The sequence below is a fragment of the Stegodyphus dumicola genome, chromosome 5 (genome assembly GCF_044657685.1).
Source record: "Stegodyphus dumicola isolate Sdum_Otavi_A_Nest chromosome 5, ASM4465768v1".
In the NCBI taxonomy this organism is placed as follows: domain Eukaryota; kingdom Metazoa; phylum Arthropoda; class Arachnida; order Araneae; family Eresidae; genus Stegodyphus; species Stegodyphus dumicola.
In genome coordinates, this window is record NC_140772.1 from 209,249,980 (window position 1) to 209,269,762 (window position 19,783).

The 19,783-nt window shown below is 32.5% G+C and overlaps 1 protein-coding gene across 4 annotated transcripts in view; it reads left to right on the top strand.

The window, feature by feature from the left end:
- The window catches only part of hd (humpty dumpty), a 73,478-nt gene that overhangs the window by 34,920 nt on the left and 18,775 nt on the right, over positions 1–19,783 (top strand). For all 4 annotated transcript variants that reach the window (XM_085817604.1, XM_085817607.1, XM_085817605.1 and 1 more), the window contains 4 exons: positions 9,034–9,207; positions 12,343–12,467; positions 12,563–12,613; positions 17,510–17,688. In XM_085817604.1, coding sequence (XP_085673730.1) covers positions 9,034–9,207; positions 12,343–12,467; positions 12,563–12,613; positions 17,510–17,688 — 529 coding nt within the window. The remainder of the gene's footprint in view (positions 1–9,033; positions 9,208–12,342; positions 12,468–12,562; positions 12,614–17,509; positions 17,689–19,783) is intronic.

Consider the following 19,783-nt stretch of genomic DNA (forward strand, 5'->3'; position numbering starts at 1 on the left):
TGGTCACTCATACAACATTCTACACTATACAGTTTTACATTCACCTAATATCCATCATAATATGACTTATAACATATTATTCTCAAATAAACAAAACTCTTAATTTAAATACACACAAAAACAAATTTCATAAGAAAATTGTTCCACAAAATCTTATCAGGTTATGCCTAGTCAGCGGTTTTGTCATGGAATCAGCCAGATTATCTTTACTTGGAACATATTTTAAATCAAAAATTTCCCTGTTCAATAGATCACGAATGAAAAATAGTTTCACATCTATATGTTTTGTCCTTGAGTTTTCAATGGGTGATTTTGTAAAACATATAGCAGCCATGTTATCAACAAACAATATTGATTTTTAAACATAGTTACTTGCAATTTTAAACTGAATGCATTCATCCAAAATATTTCTAAACCAAACTAATTCTTTTGCTGATTCAGTCATGGAGATAAATTCAGCCTCCATAGTAGACAAACTCACTCCACTTTCTTTAAATAAACGTCAAGATACAGGTGATTCTCCCAACAAAGCTATTTGTCGACCAATAGACGCCATATCATCCCTGCTTGAAGCAAAATCCGAATCTGAATATATATTGAGCTTCAGTTCCTTGCATACCAGTTTAAGTTTGTGCTGTCTGGTATTGGAAACGTACCCTAAAAGTTTAAGTAATCCTTCCCAGTGAAACTTACCAGGATTGCTTTGGAACTGAGAAAAGCATAAGCTAGATCCGGACGAGTACGATTACAAAGAAACGAGAGACATCCCAAAACATTTCTATAATTCATCATTTCAGTCGTTTCTTCTTGTGTACTGGGACTTTGAGACTTTGAGTATTTCACACCTTTAACTATTGGAAAGGAAGTAATTTGTATTTTAAAAGATTTGAATCGATCAACTATGTCTTCTATATATAATTGCTGATGAATTAAAACACTATTGTTCTCATATTCAAATTCCATACCCAGAAGCTTTCTTGTTTTACCCAAAATTTTCAAATCGAAATGTGAACTCAGGACTTTTAATATCCTTTTGGCCTAAACTTCACTTTTTCCAAACACTACTATATCATCAACAGAATGACAAAATCTTTAAAATGATAGACACAGTTGCACCACTCAAACTTGATAAACCCTAGGTTACATAGTGTTCTATCCAACTCGTAGTACCATAATCGCCCACTCTGATGCAAACCATACAAGGCTCTATCTAAACGACACACAAAAGTTTCTTTATCTCGCTCTACAAAACCCTGAGGTTGGGACATGTAAATTTCCTCTGATAAAGGAGCGTAGAGATAGGCACTTTTTACATCGCATTGTATATTTGCCCATCCAAGGTGTGCAACTAAAAGGGAGAAAAAAAACCTTATTACTGAAAAGTTGACTACAGGCGAGTAGGTTTCATCATAGGTATCGTATTTAATTTGCTGATAACCCTGAGCCACTAAACAAGCTTTAAAACGAACAACGTTTCCAAATTCGTCACGTTTAATGTTGAAAATCCACCTGCAACCTAGTGGAGTCTTGTCTTTAGGAAGTGGAACAAGATGCCATACCTTATACTTTCGCATGTTGGCCATTTCCTCTTCCATTGCCTCTATCCATTTAAGCTTTTCTGTGGATTTCATTGCCTGGTTATAAGTGTTTGGAATTGAAACCTCTAGTCAGCTATCTCGGGTATATGACGTTGAAGGAATGCCAGTTAGGTCGATTTCACCACTATAAGTGTTGCTTCCCTTGAAATCAAACAAGGTAGGATCATACTGAATATTATGTTCAGTGCAATACCTTTCTACATCATTTGGCGATCGTAGTCTTTGATTAGACCCCCTCTCAAAATAATACACATCCGTACGAGTGCCGTCTGGCCTTGGAACAGGTTTACGAAGCCAAGTTACTTGTCTCAATGTAGATTGAGTATCAGTGTCAATTGTAGAAGAAGGTACATTGGTATCGGTTCTTTCCTCTATTTCAGGAAAATAGCCAACTGGAGTATCAGTGGATTGGAACTCTACCCTTTCTTCAGATTCCAAATCAGGAAGGGTGCCCAGTGCAGCTCCACTGCCACTTTTCTGCATTCCAATTGACTCTTTAAAAGTAGCATTTAGGGTTTCTACTACCTTTTGCTCATTTTCCAACCAAATCTTGTACCCTTTTGTTCGTACACTGTACCCAATCAATCGGCCCTTCGTTGCCTTTGGATCAAGCTTAGAATTTCTTTTAGCCTTTGGAATTCCCACATAGGCAATCGTTCCAAATGCCTTAAGGTGACGTACTGATGGTTTCCGCTTCGTGTACAATTCGAATGGGGTTCTATCTTGGCCCTTGTGACAAATTCTATTAAATGAATATGCAAAATACATTACTGCATCTGACCAAAATTCAGAACTCATTCCACTATCATGTAAGATTGCACGTACATTGTTGAGAGCTGTCTGATTAAATCTCTCACAAACTCCATTCTGTTCTGGAGTATATACATCTGTAAATTCGTGCTTTACACCATTTTTATTACAATATGACCTGAATTGATCATTATCATATTCTCGCCCATTGTCAGTCCTAAAGTATTTCAACCTAAGGTTCAAAGATCTTTCTGCACGTGCTATATGCCTTTCAAATACTTCAAACACCTGACTTTTCTCCACAATGGGGTACACTACCACGTAACGAGAATATTCGTCAATAAAGGAAACGAAATAACGTTCACTATTCCTACCTGGAATGTTAATAGGTCCCCATACATCAAAAAAAAACCCTTTCAAGCGGCCTCTTTACTTGAATACCTTCTAAGGGTCTATAGGAGATTCGTCTTTGCTTATTGATTTGGCAATGTTCACAAAGCAAATTAGGTGAGTGCTTTAACACAGGAAGACCTCGAACTGAATGTCTCTTACTAGTCCTGACAATAGCACCATAATTTATATGACCAAACCGACCATGCCATAATTCACTATTATTAAGCTGAACTGTGGATGCCTCAAATTTTACAGATTTGCCCCGTTTTGACTATTTTCGGGAATACATGATAGTTACTTCCTATCAACTTAGCTTTGTACAAAGTTTCATTTTCATCATCAGTAACTTTAATTTGCCCATTTTTACCATAAAATCTTGCTCCATTGATATCCACCCTTGCTCCAGATATTAAATTTCGTCTCAGTTCAGGTGAGTATAACACATCTTTAAGCAAAATAACCGTATCCCCAAATTTCATTTTAACAGTACCCTTCCCATGAATTGGAAAAGTTACCCCATCAATAGCTACTAGCATATTCTCATTTTTCATAGGAGAAAAAGTATCAAACAATTCACGATTTTTACAAAAATGATGAGATGCAGCAGTATCAAATATCCAACTATCATCATTTTCCTCCAAATTGTTAACATTAGCTTGAGCTATAAAATGGGACTGAGCATGGGAATTATTTTTACCTTTACTCAACTTGGGTTTATTCTTACACTTAGGAGATGTTTTATTACTACTAGATACAGCTGAGGAAACAGAAGAAGCAGGTGAGAGTGATCTGGAAAAATTATCTTCCATTCTACAGTATTTTTGAATATGACCTGGACGGCCACATTTATAACACTTGAGCCCTTTAATCTGCTTAAATTTGGGCTCACAGTGAGTACTTTGAACTTCTATAGTCTTATTGGAGTTTTCCCTATCTATCTCTCTTAAGTTAAGACGTGTTTCCTCTGCCAGTATTTCAAGTTCAACATTTTTAAATATGAACTTTTCATCTGGCCACCTCAAAACATTCTGAACTACTTGATCAAATTTATCTGGAAGGAACTAAGAAACTGGAAACATATATATACGTCTCTTACAGCATGATTAATATCAGCTAATTGTTCAGTTAGGCGTTTTAATCTAGAAGAAAAGAAACTAATACTTTCATTTGGCTTAATTTTACAATTTAAGAACTCTGAAAACAGGGACATATGTCTAGACCGATAATCTGGCTGGAAGTATTTGGCAAGTGTATTCCATGCCACTACCGGGTCATCAATTTCACACATCAAGTTTCTATATTCAGGGCTTACATTCATATAAATTAACAATAATGCCAATCGACTTCTATTTTGATAGTCGGCAATAATTTCTTTTGTAATACCCTTAACGTCATTTAAATCAGGACATTTTTCAATACCTTTCACCAAAAGCCATGCATTTTTTTCATTTAAAACAAATTTCATATCTTTGGACCATGTAAAGTAATTACATGCATCAAGTTTAGCAATATTATGCATGACACTAACAGTAGCCATATTTGAATTTTAATAAAAACCGCCCCCCAATCTCTTAAGTCTTAAATTAACTTTAAACTTCAAAAATCTGCACTAAAAATAACTCAGGGGCTGGGCCCATAACCAAAATGATGCTAAAGCAAAGTTTAAAGTTTGAAAAAAAATTAAACATTTAGCAGTAGTAGCAATAAAAGCTCCCTGAGATATCATGTTGTGCAGACATTGAAGACAATAAAAGGTTTTGAACTTAACCAATTTATTAACAATATAATAAAGAATAAAAACACAGAAAATAAATTTCAACAATATCAGAGTCTTAGGAAAAATATAATATAACCATCATTCATCAAATAATATTTTTACCTGGTCTCCAAAACACTGGCGCCCACCAGCGGCCGAGCGGTAAAGACGCTGAACACTGGTAGTTCAAATCCCACGAACGGGCTGGCTGCATGGGCGTTTTCGTGGTTTTCCCCATGTGTAACGTGTATATGAGCCAGTTTCCCTTAGAAAGTCCTCTACGAAAGGCATCCCTCCCTTTTAGGCAGATAGCCCTCGTGTGCTTTGCCATAACTGAATAATCCAATCCAATCCATCCAAAACACTGGCATTCAATACAAACAAAAATGTCCTAAACATTAATTATGCAGCCTAAAAATGAAGTTGGCTACACATTCAAAACGTCCATAATCAATGGTTGAGAAAACACCTGAAAATTTAAATGATATTCTTGAAAGCACTTAAAACCGGCCTAACTCCGTTTGCACGAGGAATCGCTGCTCACGTATTTTAAATGCCGCCTTCATTGAAGAACATGGATGCCGCCCACGGCAGTCATTCACATGGTAGCCTCTGGAACCAAGGAACTCATTCCGAAACAATCATCCCGCGCACAGGCACCAAGGAACTTTATTCAGGAACAGCCATCCCGCAAACAGGAACTAAGGAACTTTATTCACCAGACTGCATGCATCCTTCTGAAGGGGCTGGAAACCGCACACCCAAGTGCCAGGAAAGCAGGAACTAGAAGGAGAACTGGAAGGGCTGAGCCAGAGCGACGCGAGATACTTATAGCAGAAGTAGGAATGACGTCATCTCACGGCAACCAATCAGCTATTGGCACGAATCGGCTTTTCAGATCACGTAACATCAGGTTTCATTTTTACATCTCAATTAGGTTGAAACAGTCCGTTCTCAATGCAAACAGTGGCAGCAAGAAAAAGAAGTAGAAGTAACTACTATATTACATTAAAATAAGAACTAAATAAATATTTCAAGGGGGAGAGATGATGCAGTAAAAGGTTTACAATAAGTGATATTTTCCAACACGCACGCGTAAACGCCTATGCGCATGCGTCAACGCGGCGCATGCGCAGAAAGATTTTAGCTTTGAGGTCCGGATTATGGGTGTCCGAATTAACGACTTTTGACTGTAATTCAGTACGATCATTATTTACTTTACCCTGCATACACCACCCAAATAAAGATTCAGTGGCTACTACATTTCTTGAAATTCTTTTAATTTTACCAGTAATTATAGAATAGTTGAAATCTACCCTTATGAGAACATCAAGTTTGTCACTTTTTCTACAACAGTCTGCTAATTGTAAAATTTTATTTTTCTTAAATCTGGAGGGGAGATAACAGTATTAGATATATTTTCGGTTTGAAGAAACTCAATATATATATTAAGATTAGGATCACTAACATTTTCTAGTTTTGCTCTAACAACATTAAAGGTTTTTTTCTAATGCAGTTTTATTACTAAAGGAATAAACAGAAAGTGATTCTTTTCTAACAATCGGAAGTTCCATTTTATTAGATACATCTTTAGTTATGAAAGATCTCGTTGAGCCATTATCAAAAAGAATTCTGACATTTTCAGATTTATCATTATTTCGGATCAATGCAGAAGCCATTTGTAATAATATTTTATTAGATCTATTTTCATCGGAATTATATGACGAAACAGCGGAAATAACGCCCGAATCCGACGTTTTCTTTTCGGGTTTTTCATTATCTTTTTTCTGATGGAATGAATAACAAATGGCTTTCGAGTGTTTATTAAAGCAGAAGGCACAGTTTATTTTTTGTTTACAATTTTGGTTCCTGTGAAATCGACACAGGCATAAAAAACACCGTGCTTCACGTTTCAAAATCTCTTTTTTTCTTTTCCACACTCAAAATTTCGCAATCCGCAGATTTATGATTTGTGTTCCCGCAGAACAGACACTGCGATTCGGCTGACTTAGCTAATAACTCAAGTGTAGACTGCTTGCTTGTTATGGCTGGAGAATGTGTAGGTTTGAAGGGCAGATGCTTTTCCAATCGCGGATATTTCTCTCTAGAGTTATAATTAACAGAAGCAGCGCATTCTCTACTGAATACTTCGTTCCTCAAAAAGGCTAACAGACCTTTTAAATCCCAATTTTCGTCTTTAATTTTTCGACTATAATCAAGAAGAATTCATTAGGAAGTAATTTCAAAATTAAAGGCGTTAACAGATTTACGTAGGTATCAGAGTTTATTTTTAATGCTTCAAGATTTCTTATCTGTACTTCGGCGTGATCAAGAAGTTTTCTTAATCCATTTATATCATTAGGGTTTCTAACAGGTGAAGTACTTAAGAGTTGTCCTAAATGCAAATTAATTAAGATGTTCGTTTGACCAAATCTGGAACGTAACAGTTCAAGAGCAGCTTCGTAATTATTTTCGATGAGAGCGAAACCAGAAATAGCTTTGGTGGTGGAGCCACCAAGAAAGCTTTTCAAGTAAATTAATTTTTCTATTTTTGATAAATTCGGATTTTTTGTCAATCACATTTTCAAACTGACCTATAAATTCTAACCAATCTAAAGGATCACCATAAAATTTAGAGATGGTTAATTTTGGAAGACAAGTTAATTTGTTACTTTCCTTTTGGGATTCTGTAACAGTTTCGTTAGAAATGTCCCTACTTGCATTGTCCGAATTTTTGAGCTTTCAATTCAATTCTTTCAACTTTTTCTTTCCTCTAAACTGCCACACTTGAATTTTCTCTTCATATTCCAAAACGGATGAGATTTCAAGTTCAAATTCTTCTGCTTTGACTTTTAATTCTTGTTCTATTTGAGCGTCTAAATTGCTCAAGGATTTTGATTTTTCATTTAATTTAATATAAAATTTCTTCTAATACGTTAACATTTATACTAATATCATCTTTACTCAGTTCGGTTTCAATTTTCTTTAATATCTTGGACACTGCGGTCCTCAATACCTTTCGTTTTGATTTCAGTTTAGCAATATGATCTTCTATATTATATCAAAATAGAAAATACAGGCTTACCTTGGCTGTCTTCGCATAAAATGCTATCCAAAATTAAAAAACACAAACTTCTAAATTGGCCAAAGGTTCCAGGCCATGGTGCACCATATGGCGAAAGGTTGATCTAATTCTAATGAAGCTAAGTACTTCAAGAATCTACAAAAATAATCATTTTATTTACAAAGCAGCCTGGATTGCATCGATGGTTCACTACTAACTACGTCGTAAACTGAAAAATTAACATTCTTTCTCAGAAGCGAAGCGCCCTCTAACAGCGATACATAAATCATTTGGGGGGGTTCCACAATATCATGTATCAATGCTCTTTTCATAACCTCTATCCGTGCCATTTACCTCTACGAAACTTGGGCCCAAGTGTTATGGGTCAACGCATGGTAAACAAGCCAGACTGGTGCTCGAGAACAGTCACAATACAAGCCGAAACGTAAATGCCTGTGTTATAGTCCGTTTTCAGCGATACTGCTGGCGTGGAAGTTAACTTTAATCTTTCTGCCTTTTGTAGATATTATAAATATATTATATTTTGTAATAAATAACAGTTTCAAAATTATATTTCATAAATAAACTACACTTCAAGTAAGTAAACTTTAATCCTTCTGCCTTTTGCAGATATTATAAACATATTATGTTTTTCCAAATTCTATGAATAAAGAATTTGTGAGTTTTTTAGAATAATATATTTTTCATGGTTTTAGATATGTGTAATTAATTTACATATGCTCTTAGAATTTAAATGATATTGCAAATTAGTTTGCAGCAATAATAATTATTTTTATTTCTTTGAAATTTAAATTTCTAAATTAAATTTTATTTTTTTATCTTTGCTTTATACGAATAGAGAATATTTATTATATTCTTAATATATAATTTTAATAAATATTATATAATTTATATAATAAAGAATCATGTCTAACTCTTGTAGTGTATTGATAGGAACTAACATTCGATAACAGCCATGAAATTACAGTGTTAATGTTCACAAGTCTGGCTCGTGATGTTTGGGGCAAAATCTTCATCACGAGTTAGACTCGTTAAAACACAGGAAGGGGATAAGTCTCAAATATAATTTATATATGTGACACATAATTTGATGGTTGTTTATTAGGCATCTGGTGTTCTTAACTGATTGGGCTATGCATGATTTCTAATTATTTTTGGATTATAAAATTTTCATGGGGAGTATTTTTCTTCAGTGTAAGGACTTAAAAGAATAATTGTGAATTTATGTAAAAATAGAAGATAAATGATAGAATGAATCTCACTGTTGCTTTGAAAACATTGTTTTACGAGACTGTACTCAGAGTTTTTAAATAGCTCAATTAATGCAGAAAACATTATTTTTACCATGTAGATTTTTTTAATTATATGTATTGCAACATGAGATTAATAAAAGGACTCACTGTGAGATTTTTGGTTAAATATTCTTATTGGAAACATATATTTCTTTTCAGCAACTTAGGAAGATTGAGTGCAGATATGTTCCAGTTGACTGGAGCTTAAAAACAAAAGTTCGTTTTACCTCTCCGATACCTTTCCCTAGCCGAGGTAGTTTTAGAACCTTTGAAGAAGTTAATGGAACTGTTGGTTTTGTTCGATGCTTGCATTCAGAAGAATCTGATAAAAGAGTATGTTTAAATTGAATATTTTTACCCTTTTTATGTTATACTATTTAAATGATATATAATCCCCCCTCCAAAAAATTAATATATTTTCAAAATAATAAAATGCAATTTCAAATTTAAAGTAAAATGATGATTTATTATCTGGAAAGATTATATGCACAATCCTGCTCAGGGTATAAATAGCTTTAATCAGGTGATAAAAATCAATAATTTTAATCAGCGGATTAAAAAAAATCATTGATTAAAATCAGATATTCCTCTGTTTTTTTCCAATGATGAAAGTTATGAAATTTCCAGCAGGTTCAAATTGGAACTATCTTCTTCTCTTCTTAAACATACATTATATAAATTATATTGACTTTTAAATTTTTAACACTTACTTTTAATAGCATTAAATGTTTGCTTGCCATATTTATTTTATAATTTTTTTAATTAATTAGGCTCAATGCTCTTGTTTATATAGTTAATACTTCATTTATGTGATAAACTCAGAAATCTTCTTGTTAATGTGACCATTGTTCCATGTAATTAACACTTAATTTATGAACATATTCATGAATGACACTTTTTGGAAGGAAAGGGGGGTTAGATTTGGTCATTTTAAACAGCTTGTCTCATCTTTTTCACGACAATGAACGTTTCTTCAATATGACTTCGCATAGCAGAAAATTTGATGAGATATAAAAGTTGCAAGTTTCAAAGTCTTGGAAAAGAAAATGATTAAGAATGTGAGTGCATGGTCCCCCCCCCCCGCAATAAATGGAGATAATATATTAAAAATAATGTAACAGTTTGATTTCAGTTCAGACATCTGGAAGCCCTAATTTGGAATTTGTTTTATTATTGATTTCATATTACATATATTCAACTTTAACAAATTTTTGATTAAGTGACAAAAGATCTCATTAACATTAGATTGATTAAATAATGAGTTTTGGGTTAAATGGCCAAAGCGAGCAGTGGCAACACTATAAGAGAGGGGAATAATTTTATCTCCAGCGCTGTGTATTGGAAATTCTAAACATAGGGCTCATTTTAAAATTATTTTGTGATATTGCTGTTGAATTTAATTTTTATGGTTTAAGTGCAAAGAACGTGATATTTAGTAAATAAATGTAATACACAAAATGTCAAAAAAATGCCCCTTTAGGCGTAATGTAAAACCTGAAAGCTTTCAGTTTTTATTATTATTATTATTAATTCATTTAATTATTACTGATAGCTCTCCTCAAAGGTTCGCATTTCTAAGTAACAGAATACTGTGAAATACTATGAATAGAAGTAGAATAGACTAACATTATCATGCCTTTCCAAAGATATTTTTACATCTCCCGAGTATTTTCCTACTTGCAACAAGCAAATAATGAAGAATAAACAGCATCAGCAAAGGTCATACAACACATTTTGTAGATGAAGCTATGTTTTAATGGTCACCTTGCATTGCACATGCAAAAGCAGTATGTGCATGCTGGGGGTGTAACTTAAATCAAAAGATTTCTAATCTTAATAAACATGTAGGAATTAATGGCATATTATATAGCAACCCATCTTATTTCAACTCGCACTTAGTCTCTGGACTTAAAAAAGGATCAAGATGTTATTCGATTGACTCTTCTACAATACTAGCATGGATACGGAATGATAATTGGAGAGTATTTGTCGAAAATATAGTAACAAATTTAGGTCATAGTTGAGAGGTAGTGGGAACAAGGGACCTGGAGACCTTGACCCAGCTGATTTGCCTTCTTGTGTCCTTGTTCCTTCGAGACTTTGCTGAAATCGGAAAGAGCGCAAGGTCCAGAATGATTGATGGAAAATACCTCTCATACTAATGTACACTGCATTCTTATGAATGTTCAAGAGAAATTGTTTATCTTGAAAAGAAGGAAAATAGGAAAGTGTTATCGAAATGCATTCATTGCAGAAAATACAAAACTAAAGAAATTGAAATCACTTCTGCTGTTCCTGAAGACAAGATTCAAGATGCATGGAAGAAAGCTTTGATTCTATTCTTCACATGTGTAGTGTATCGTGCTATGAATTTGGAAGTGATGAAATATTTGTCTAACATTGTTTCTGTTTTGTGGTTCAGAAAGTTTATTGCAAGGAGAGAGCTCCAAAAAATTGTCTGTAGTTGTCTAATTGCCAAAAATTATCTGTCTAATTTTATTGGAGCTGAAAATCTTTTGATATCAATCAATTGGAATCAAATTCCTTGCAGCACATTTAATATGAGAATCCTGTGGACATTCAATCCCACCCTCAGCTGCAGCATATGGAAGTAGTTGGTGGGAAATATTAGTACAGATGAGGGAAAAAAATCTGATGAGAATTAGGTAAAGTTTGTTTGGCATATGAAGAGATATTAATTGTTATTTATGACACAGAAGCTGTTATCAGTGCTTGGCTTTTTACAATACTTGTCAGATAATTTTATGCGATTAACACTTTTGGTATTTTTCTTCAAGTTGAGTTTCTGACTTGGGCAATTTAGATGAAATTAATATGTTAAAAAGATGGACATATCAGCAAAGAATAAGAAAAAAATTTTTTAAATAATTTCACAATCAGCACTTTAGCCTTTTAATGTAATGACCAAATCTTAGTAGACCTTAAGAAAAATTATAACAAAAAGCTGATTGACCTGTGCTTCAAATTATAGAAATGTAATATCCTTTCCAACATAGATAAATTTGAATTATTAAAACTTGCTCAAATGAACTAACCAAAACTGTGCAATGCATTTTTCCATTAGAACTAAACAAGGAAAACTGTTTGTTTGAATTAAGCAAAGGAGAAAAACTCCAGGAAAAAAAAAAAAGTTAATTAATGTTTCATTAGTTTCATAGTCATCTGTCTAATTGTGAGAGTTGGTATTCCTAATAATTCACTTGGAAGATTAATGATTAAAATTAATTGTAAATGATGTATTTAATGATTAACATTAATTGTAAATCACTTGGAAGATTAACATTAATTGTAAATGATGTATGTTAAGTGAAATACATGTTACTGTAAAAATAATAATATATTATTAATAGTGTTAGTTAAGTTTTTATGGTATGTTGATTAATCAAGATCCTACTTTAGTATTCAGTTATCAATATTTTTCATCTGCTTTTCTTAATCTTTTTGCAGAGGTCTGGAACACATTCAAGTCATGGTGCCAAATTCTTTCAACAGTGCCTTGTTTGGATGCATCCATCTCTTCCATGGTTAAACTTATTTCCTCGGGTCAATAACAGAAGTGTAAAGCAAAACAAGTAATACTTTTCATGGAAATTATTTTAACTGATTTTATTTGTACAGAAAATTGCCTATTTATGATTAATTAATTAAATTACTTTCATTTTTCCAGTTGCAGTGTCATTTTAGATTCTGTTGCACAAGAAATATTGCATTCAACATGGTAAGGTTTTTTTTTTTTATAATCAATATTTTATTTTATAATATTATGTATATTTAAAACGGGTGGCTTTCTTGATGGCCCATTTATCATTCTGCAGAAACTCCACTGATGTGTTTTCAGAAGGTCTAATTTAATATGAAGTATTTGTAGCAGTTCTTTTCAGAAATCATTATAGTTCTACTGAACACTTTAAAATGTTATAAGACACTGTTTATGAATTTGATAAAATGAAGATCTTTTCAAAAAGATACTTACAAATTTTAATGTTAACTATTTAAAAAGTGGTGTAAAGATTTTGCTGATACAAAATTTCATTGTAATATTTGAAAGTTTATGCTATTGTCTAATTGAAATTCAGGTTAGTAATCAGCTAAATTATCTTTATTTATCCTGCTTTTCAATAGTTTAACTTTCAGAAATTCATGTATATTAGCTGTAGGATCTGCGAAAATTAGTTTAACCTTTTCGCGGCGGCGCACCTTTATTTAAGACACTCGTGCGGAACGGAAGAGAATCGAAGGCAGTCACCGTACAGGACAGAGGTTTTGCTCCGCTAAGCCTAATTTTAAAACAAAAATCAGAAAAAGAAAAGTTTCGCTTCTAGCATCGTAATTTTTTGTATCATTTTAGATTATTACTTGAGCTCTTATATATGTTAAAATTGGCCGTTAAAACATTTTTTCTTTATTTTACATGAAAACATACTTAAAAAATTGCTTAGCTTCTAAAATAATTTTCGGAAGCACTATTCAAATTATTCCAAAAAAAACTCCGCTCACTAACCCTAAAAGACCGTACATCAAGGACGTCAAACTCGCGGCCCACAACAAATATTTTTGCGGCCCGGCCAATATATCGGCAAATAATAATATATAATAATAAAATAACATATCGACGAAGAAAAAAATGAAATGTTTACTGCTAAGTAATTAACGATAATTTTATTCAGTGTTGTTAGATTACTCACAGCGAGCTGACACATACACTACTTAAATTACAAATGCGTGTGAGTAGCTTGCGTTCAGCTACCTTGGGGACACGTGCACTCAGAACTTGTACGCATCCCCCGATAGCCGAATGTGGCTGAACTCATGGTCTCAGTTTTCTAATCATAGTTTTGTACGATATATTGGTGCATGCATGTGCATGCACTTTGCTTTATTATAAATTATTACTTAATTCATATTGTTACAGATTTCATAGTTATTTATTTAGTTAGTTTTTGTAATTTAGAATTGTAATTAGATTTGCTTCATGTTGCCTTAGCAACGCAGACGATTTTTGAAAAGACAGCTGCGTTGGAAGGTTAAAAATAGAACAGCACATGCATTTAATACCTAATAAATAAATATCTCGTAATTGCTGTTGCCATCCACAAAAATCCAGATATTTATAGATGTTTCCAGTATATTCGAGAAATTAATTATAAAGCTTATAAAAGCCGAGAACAAACAACTCATCTCAGTAGTAGCTGTAGTTCTAGCGAACTGTTTGTTTACTTAATGCTGTGATTGATTTGTAGCGATTTCGCTGTGAGATAGAATTAGTTTCTCTGTTTTGAATTGAATTTGCTAAACGTTTGTCATTTTGTGATATTGTTAGAATATTTTTGAAGAAATATTTCAGCATTTTGATTTATCTCTTGTGGAAAGAATAAATTTTTGTTAACTTTTTAACGTTAACCGTGTTTATTCCAGCCCTTTGTATTCAGTATGTCTATATCAAAACCAAGTGGTAGTAAAATTAAACGAAAAATCGCTGACGAACATAGAATGTTCCAAGTAAAATGGGAATTAGAATATTTTTGCTGTGAAATAAAAGATAAAATAATCTGCTTGATATGTAATAATACTATTAATGTACCACAGTTATATAATATTAAACGTCATTACCAACAAGACAGATCGAAATATAACAATTACGAAGGATTAATGAGAGAAGAAAAGTTGAAAGAGCTCAAGTTAGGAGTGAAAAAGCAACAGTCCATGTTTAGTAAAGTATTTCAAGAAAGTGAAGCGGCGGTACATGCAAGCTACGTCTTGTCCGAGTTGATAGCTAAACATTCGAAGCCTTTTACTGACGGTAATTTCATCAAGGAATGCCTAATGAAAGCTGGAGAAATTGTTTGTCCTGGAAATGTGAAGGCTTTTCAATCAATTTCATTGTCTCGAAATACAGTTGCGGAAAGAGTTACTGATTTAGCCGCGAATTTAAGTGATCAGATCAAAGCAAAATCATCTAGTTTCGAAAGTTTCTCCAGTGCCTGTGACGAGAGCACGGACATTAGTGGCAAAGCTCAATTAGCAGTGTTTCTTCATTCTTGTGCCAAGAATTTTAACATTTTTGAGGAATTACTAGAACTAATACCACATAAATATATCTTCTCCTGTGGTACTACCACAGAAGAAGATATATTTACTTGTGTTTTTGGACTTCTGTAGAAATACAATCTACCTTTGGCAAAATTAAATTCTGTAGCTACAGATGGTGCTCCATCAATGACCGGGAAAAACAAGGGCTTCGTAGCATTACTAAGAAAAAAACTTAGTGAAATTCACGGTTCAAACATTCATCATATGCATTGTATTATACATCAAGAAGTTCTATGCATGAAAGTAATAAATATGGAGAATGTTTTGTTATATATAAAAAAAAGTTATAAATTTTATAAGATCTCGAGGTTTAAATCAGCATCAATTCACTGCTTTCTTAAGTGAGTTAGATAGTGAATATTCGGGTTTGTCCTACTATACCAAGGTACGTTGGTTATCTTGCTCCAAGATTCTCAAACAATTCTGGGATTTGAAAGAAGAAATATGTCAGTTTTTAAAAACCAAAAATCAAGACGTAAGTTTGTTTTACGATCCAATATGGATACAAGATTTATCTTTCTTGGTTGATATGACCAAACACTTAACCGATTTAAATTTATCGTTACAAGGAAAAGATCATATCATTACGAACATGTTTGACATAATTAAAGCATTTAAATGTCAACTAGTTCTTTGGGAAAAACAACTTAAAAATGAAGATTTGACGCACTTCCCGATGTGCAGCATGAATAAATCAAGTTTAGATGATACTTGTTCGTATCAAAAATACGCAGAAAAAATTGCAAATTTAACAACTGAATTTGAAACGAGGTTTAATGATTTTAGTTCCCTCGAAGACAATTTTTTTTGTTTTCTTCGATTTTCTCAATAAGTATTGACTCAGTAGCCAGCCATATGCAAATGGAGGTGATCGAGATTCAATGCAACTCAAATTTGAAAGCAAAATTCATTGAAGTGGGCATGCTTGAACGCTAGGTTTGAAAATACTCGAAAATTCGCATATGAAATTATTTACATGTTTGGTAGCACTTATCGGTGCGAGCAGTTATTTTCAGTCATGAAAGGTAATAAGTCTCCTATTAGAAACCGTATTAATGATGCTCACCTTGGGTCAGCGTTGAAAGTTATCACTCCAAACAAAATTTCTCCCGAAATAGGAAAGATAATAGCAGAGAAAAGATGTCAAGTATCAGGACGTAAACATTAAATTTTTCTTGTTCTTTTCTATATAAATATATATATGTTTATTATTGTATTATTTGAAATAAATCTACGTTTCTATGAATATTGATTTTTTTTTTTTGCGGCCCGCCTAAAGTTAAACCTTCTTTGTTTGGCCCAAGTGTACCTATGAGTTTGACATCCCTGCCATACATAGTAGAGGAAAAAATAGAATAAAAAATGCAATTGGATATAAATCAGATACGAGAATGTTTTCATTAGCACTCATTAGCATGCAGAGAAGAGCCCACCTCTGTTTACGCTTTCCTCCCCCCACCCCACCCTCGAACAGCTGATGAGTAAAATACCAAAGTCAACCAGAATATATCAAACTCAAGGTCAGGAACCTAAAACTGTTCATTTCAAAAGTAATGGACACAGGATGCCATCTGGTGGCCTTCAGAAAAAAGTTCCACCTTAAAATGTATATACACATCACCCGTCCTCTGAATGCGATCTTTACTAATGCATGGATGGGACGCCCGGCTGTAGGAGATGTTCATAGGGATTGCGTATATGGGACGCCTGTCCTGAAAGGGTTAACAATATACAATTTGATATATGGAATTTTTAATCACAAGTAATATAAATACTTTTGACTTGTTGCAAACACATTTTAACCTTCAATGATTGATTCCCTCAACAAAATAAAATTAGTTTCATCTTTTTATCGATGGAATAAAAGTTAAGTCAAATTGTCTAGCGAGATCTTAAATTAAAAATCAGTTTAATGTAGAATAGAATAATAAAAAGAATAGAATAAAATACAGCAGCATAACAAGGTAAAATCATTGCAGTGTCATTTTAGCATTATAGCTGCCATTTTGATGGTGTCTGCATTGGGTTATCTGTGGCAATATAACCTTTTATAGATTATATTATTAACTTTCAGATTAATTCATACTTCATAAAAAATTCATATAGGTAATTCTTTCAGATGAAATTCTGTTCAGTCAGTCTACAGTGAACATGAAATACTTCTTTTATATATGTTGATACTTAGTTTTCATAGATGTTTTTGTATCTAGCTTAATGTTAATCATCATTATATGGATGATTAAACAGGTTTACAAACAAAAAATTGAAGAGTTGAGCACAAAAGCAGGAAGGGCCTGCTTAATTTTATTTAGTGTGGTGTTGCTCTGTATGCTAAAATGAATTCTATTCAGTAATGTAAAGAATACACGTTTTGTTTCAATGTGTGTATTGCATTACTGTGTATAATCTTTATTTGAAAATAGGTTATTTTATGTGTTAAAAAATAAAACTGCGTCTCTGTCTTTTATTTATTGTAACTGATTATTTGCCCTGAAAAATTATGTAATGTATCTTTATTTTACAGGTGTGATAGCTTCCGCTCTTTATATCAGTTGGTGAGATTATTTCAATGTCCTTACTTTTACATGTGTACTGAAACATTTACAGTTCTCTTTAGATGTGCTGGAGCAGCTTCTGTACCTGTGATACATGCTTTAATTAGTCCGACTACAAAAGGTTTTCGAAAAGCTCTGAAAGAAGAAGGTAATGTAAATATAGTTTGTTCAATGTAATTGAGTTTAAATCCTTAAATTAAATAGTATAAAAGATGTTTTAAAAAGCTGTATAATTTAAATAAGTTATAGAAGTGTTCCATTCCTTTGAGTACAAAATTTATAGAAACATTTAAGACCAAATATGGTACAAAGTCTGTAATCCGGACTCGTCGGGACTTCAGCTATTCCAGATTAACGGTTTTTCCGAATTATGGATCATAAATTTAAATCTGGTAAGATGGCGTGCAGAAATTATACAATTAAAAATATGAAACTGTAATTTATGAAATAAAGAGCAATTATGATCTCATAGGGTATCAAAATTTATAAAAAAAGCTTAATATTTATTTATTTACTTTATTAAACATTTCTTTCAATGTAAGTTGTTTAAGTTGCTTCGTTTTCTGTGCTAAACGCGCATGCGTAAACATTGAGCGTGCATGCGTGACATTAAATGTGAATGCTTAAAGTATACAAAAAAAAAGTTTGTGCATTTGAGGTCCGGATTACAGACGGTATAAGGATTCAATCATTTTGCAATACCTGTTGCCAATCAAATTTAAGGATCAACTAAAGTGATTGAAAGTTTCCTGAACTGATGAAAGAGACAACACTTATTATTAATACATTCAAGACCAAATATTTTTTCCTAGCTTATCCCACTGGCTGCTTATTTTCATGACAGCCTCTCTTCCCCTCCCCACTTAACTATAAATGAATTTATATCTCACTGGCTTCTTATAATATTTATTTTAAAATTTCAGTGCATGAATATAAAACATTATTTCATATCATGAAGCAATAGTTTGCAGTGCATGCAGAAAATTACTAATTTTTAAAAACTATAATCTTGATGAAATTATAAAGTAGATACAAAGATAATGAACATAATTCATAGTAATATGCAAAAGGAGTAATAAAGTAGATAAAATGTCACCCCCCCCCCAAAAAAAAGATTTTTTTTTTAAATATGCTGGAACTAAAAATTTCGACAAAAAAAAGGAGAAAAGATGATGCTAAGCGTTCCAGCTGTTTAAGCCAGAAGCTGGCCAATTATTCTTGGTTGCCTGAAGTTACCATCCGGCAAAAAAACCAGGTGTTTATCGTAGCTTTTTCAAAAAATTGTTAGTAAAAATTTGCATAATTTCTTTAAACTTTGTTAGATTATGTTGGGAACTAATGATAAAGCAGAAAACTGATTTTTTAATTGCTCTTAGTTCTTTGATGTTCAACATCTTAACTACATCTTAACTTTTAAGCAACTAAGTTTTTTTCATTGAGTTTTTTAATTTACTTTTGTTATAGATTCATATTTTAGTGATGAATTCTTTTTGGGGGAAGTAGTTTGTTTCTGAAGTATGAATTATAGTTAATCAAAATTGAACATTGAGAAAATTTTATTTCACGTGTGAATGTATGGTATCCACTGCTTATTAAAATCATTTTTATTCCAAAAGTTTTTGAGTTTATTAAGTGGCTGAGTTTAATAGACAACAATTTGTGTATTACAAACCGTAATGTCAGTTTTAAAATTTTCAAATAATATTTTAACTAGCGACTAATTCATTAATTAATACTAAAATTAAACTGTGTATGCAATTTTTTAATTTATTTAAAAAGTATTTATTAAAATATTTTTAATTACATGCTTGATGAAATTTCATTTCTTACAAACAACTATTCTACCTGTATTTGTTTCGTGTTATTCAGCAACAGTTTCTCAGTTGTATTCACAATTTCATAAAACTTTTCATGGTATTTTTAATCAACACTTTTCAGTTCAAGAAGATTTCTTAGAATTTGCTGTACTTAACACTTTCATTGTCAGGTTTTATACACATTGTCTCAATATTGTTGTGAATTGGCATGTATTTTGAAAATGGGTTTTCATAGCTTCTCTCACTAGCATCTGAAACATTAGTTATAGTTTGCAATTCCTGTGAGGTTTCTTCAGCATATAAGCCATATTTTTAAAAATAGTTTTTAACTGATTTTAAAAGATTAACCCCCTGCATTTGCTATAATATCATGGCCTCTGGCAGCGATATTGACTTCCAGGTGCTTGTATTTTCATAAAATTGAAT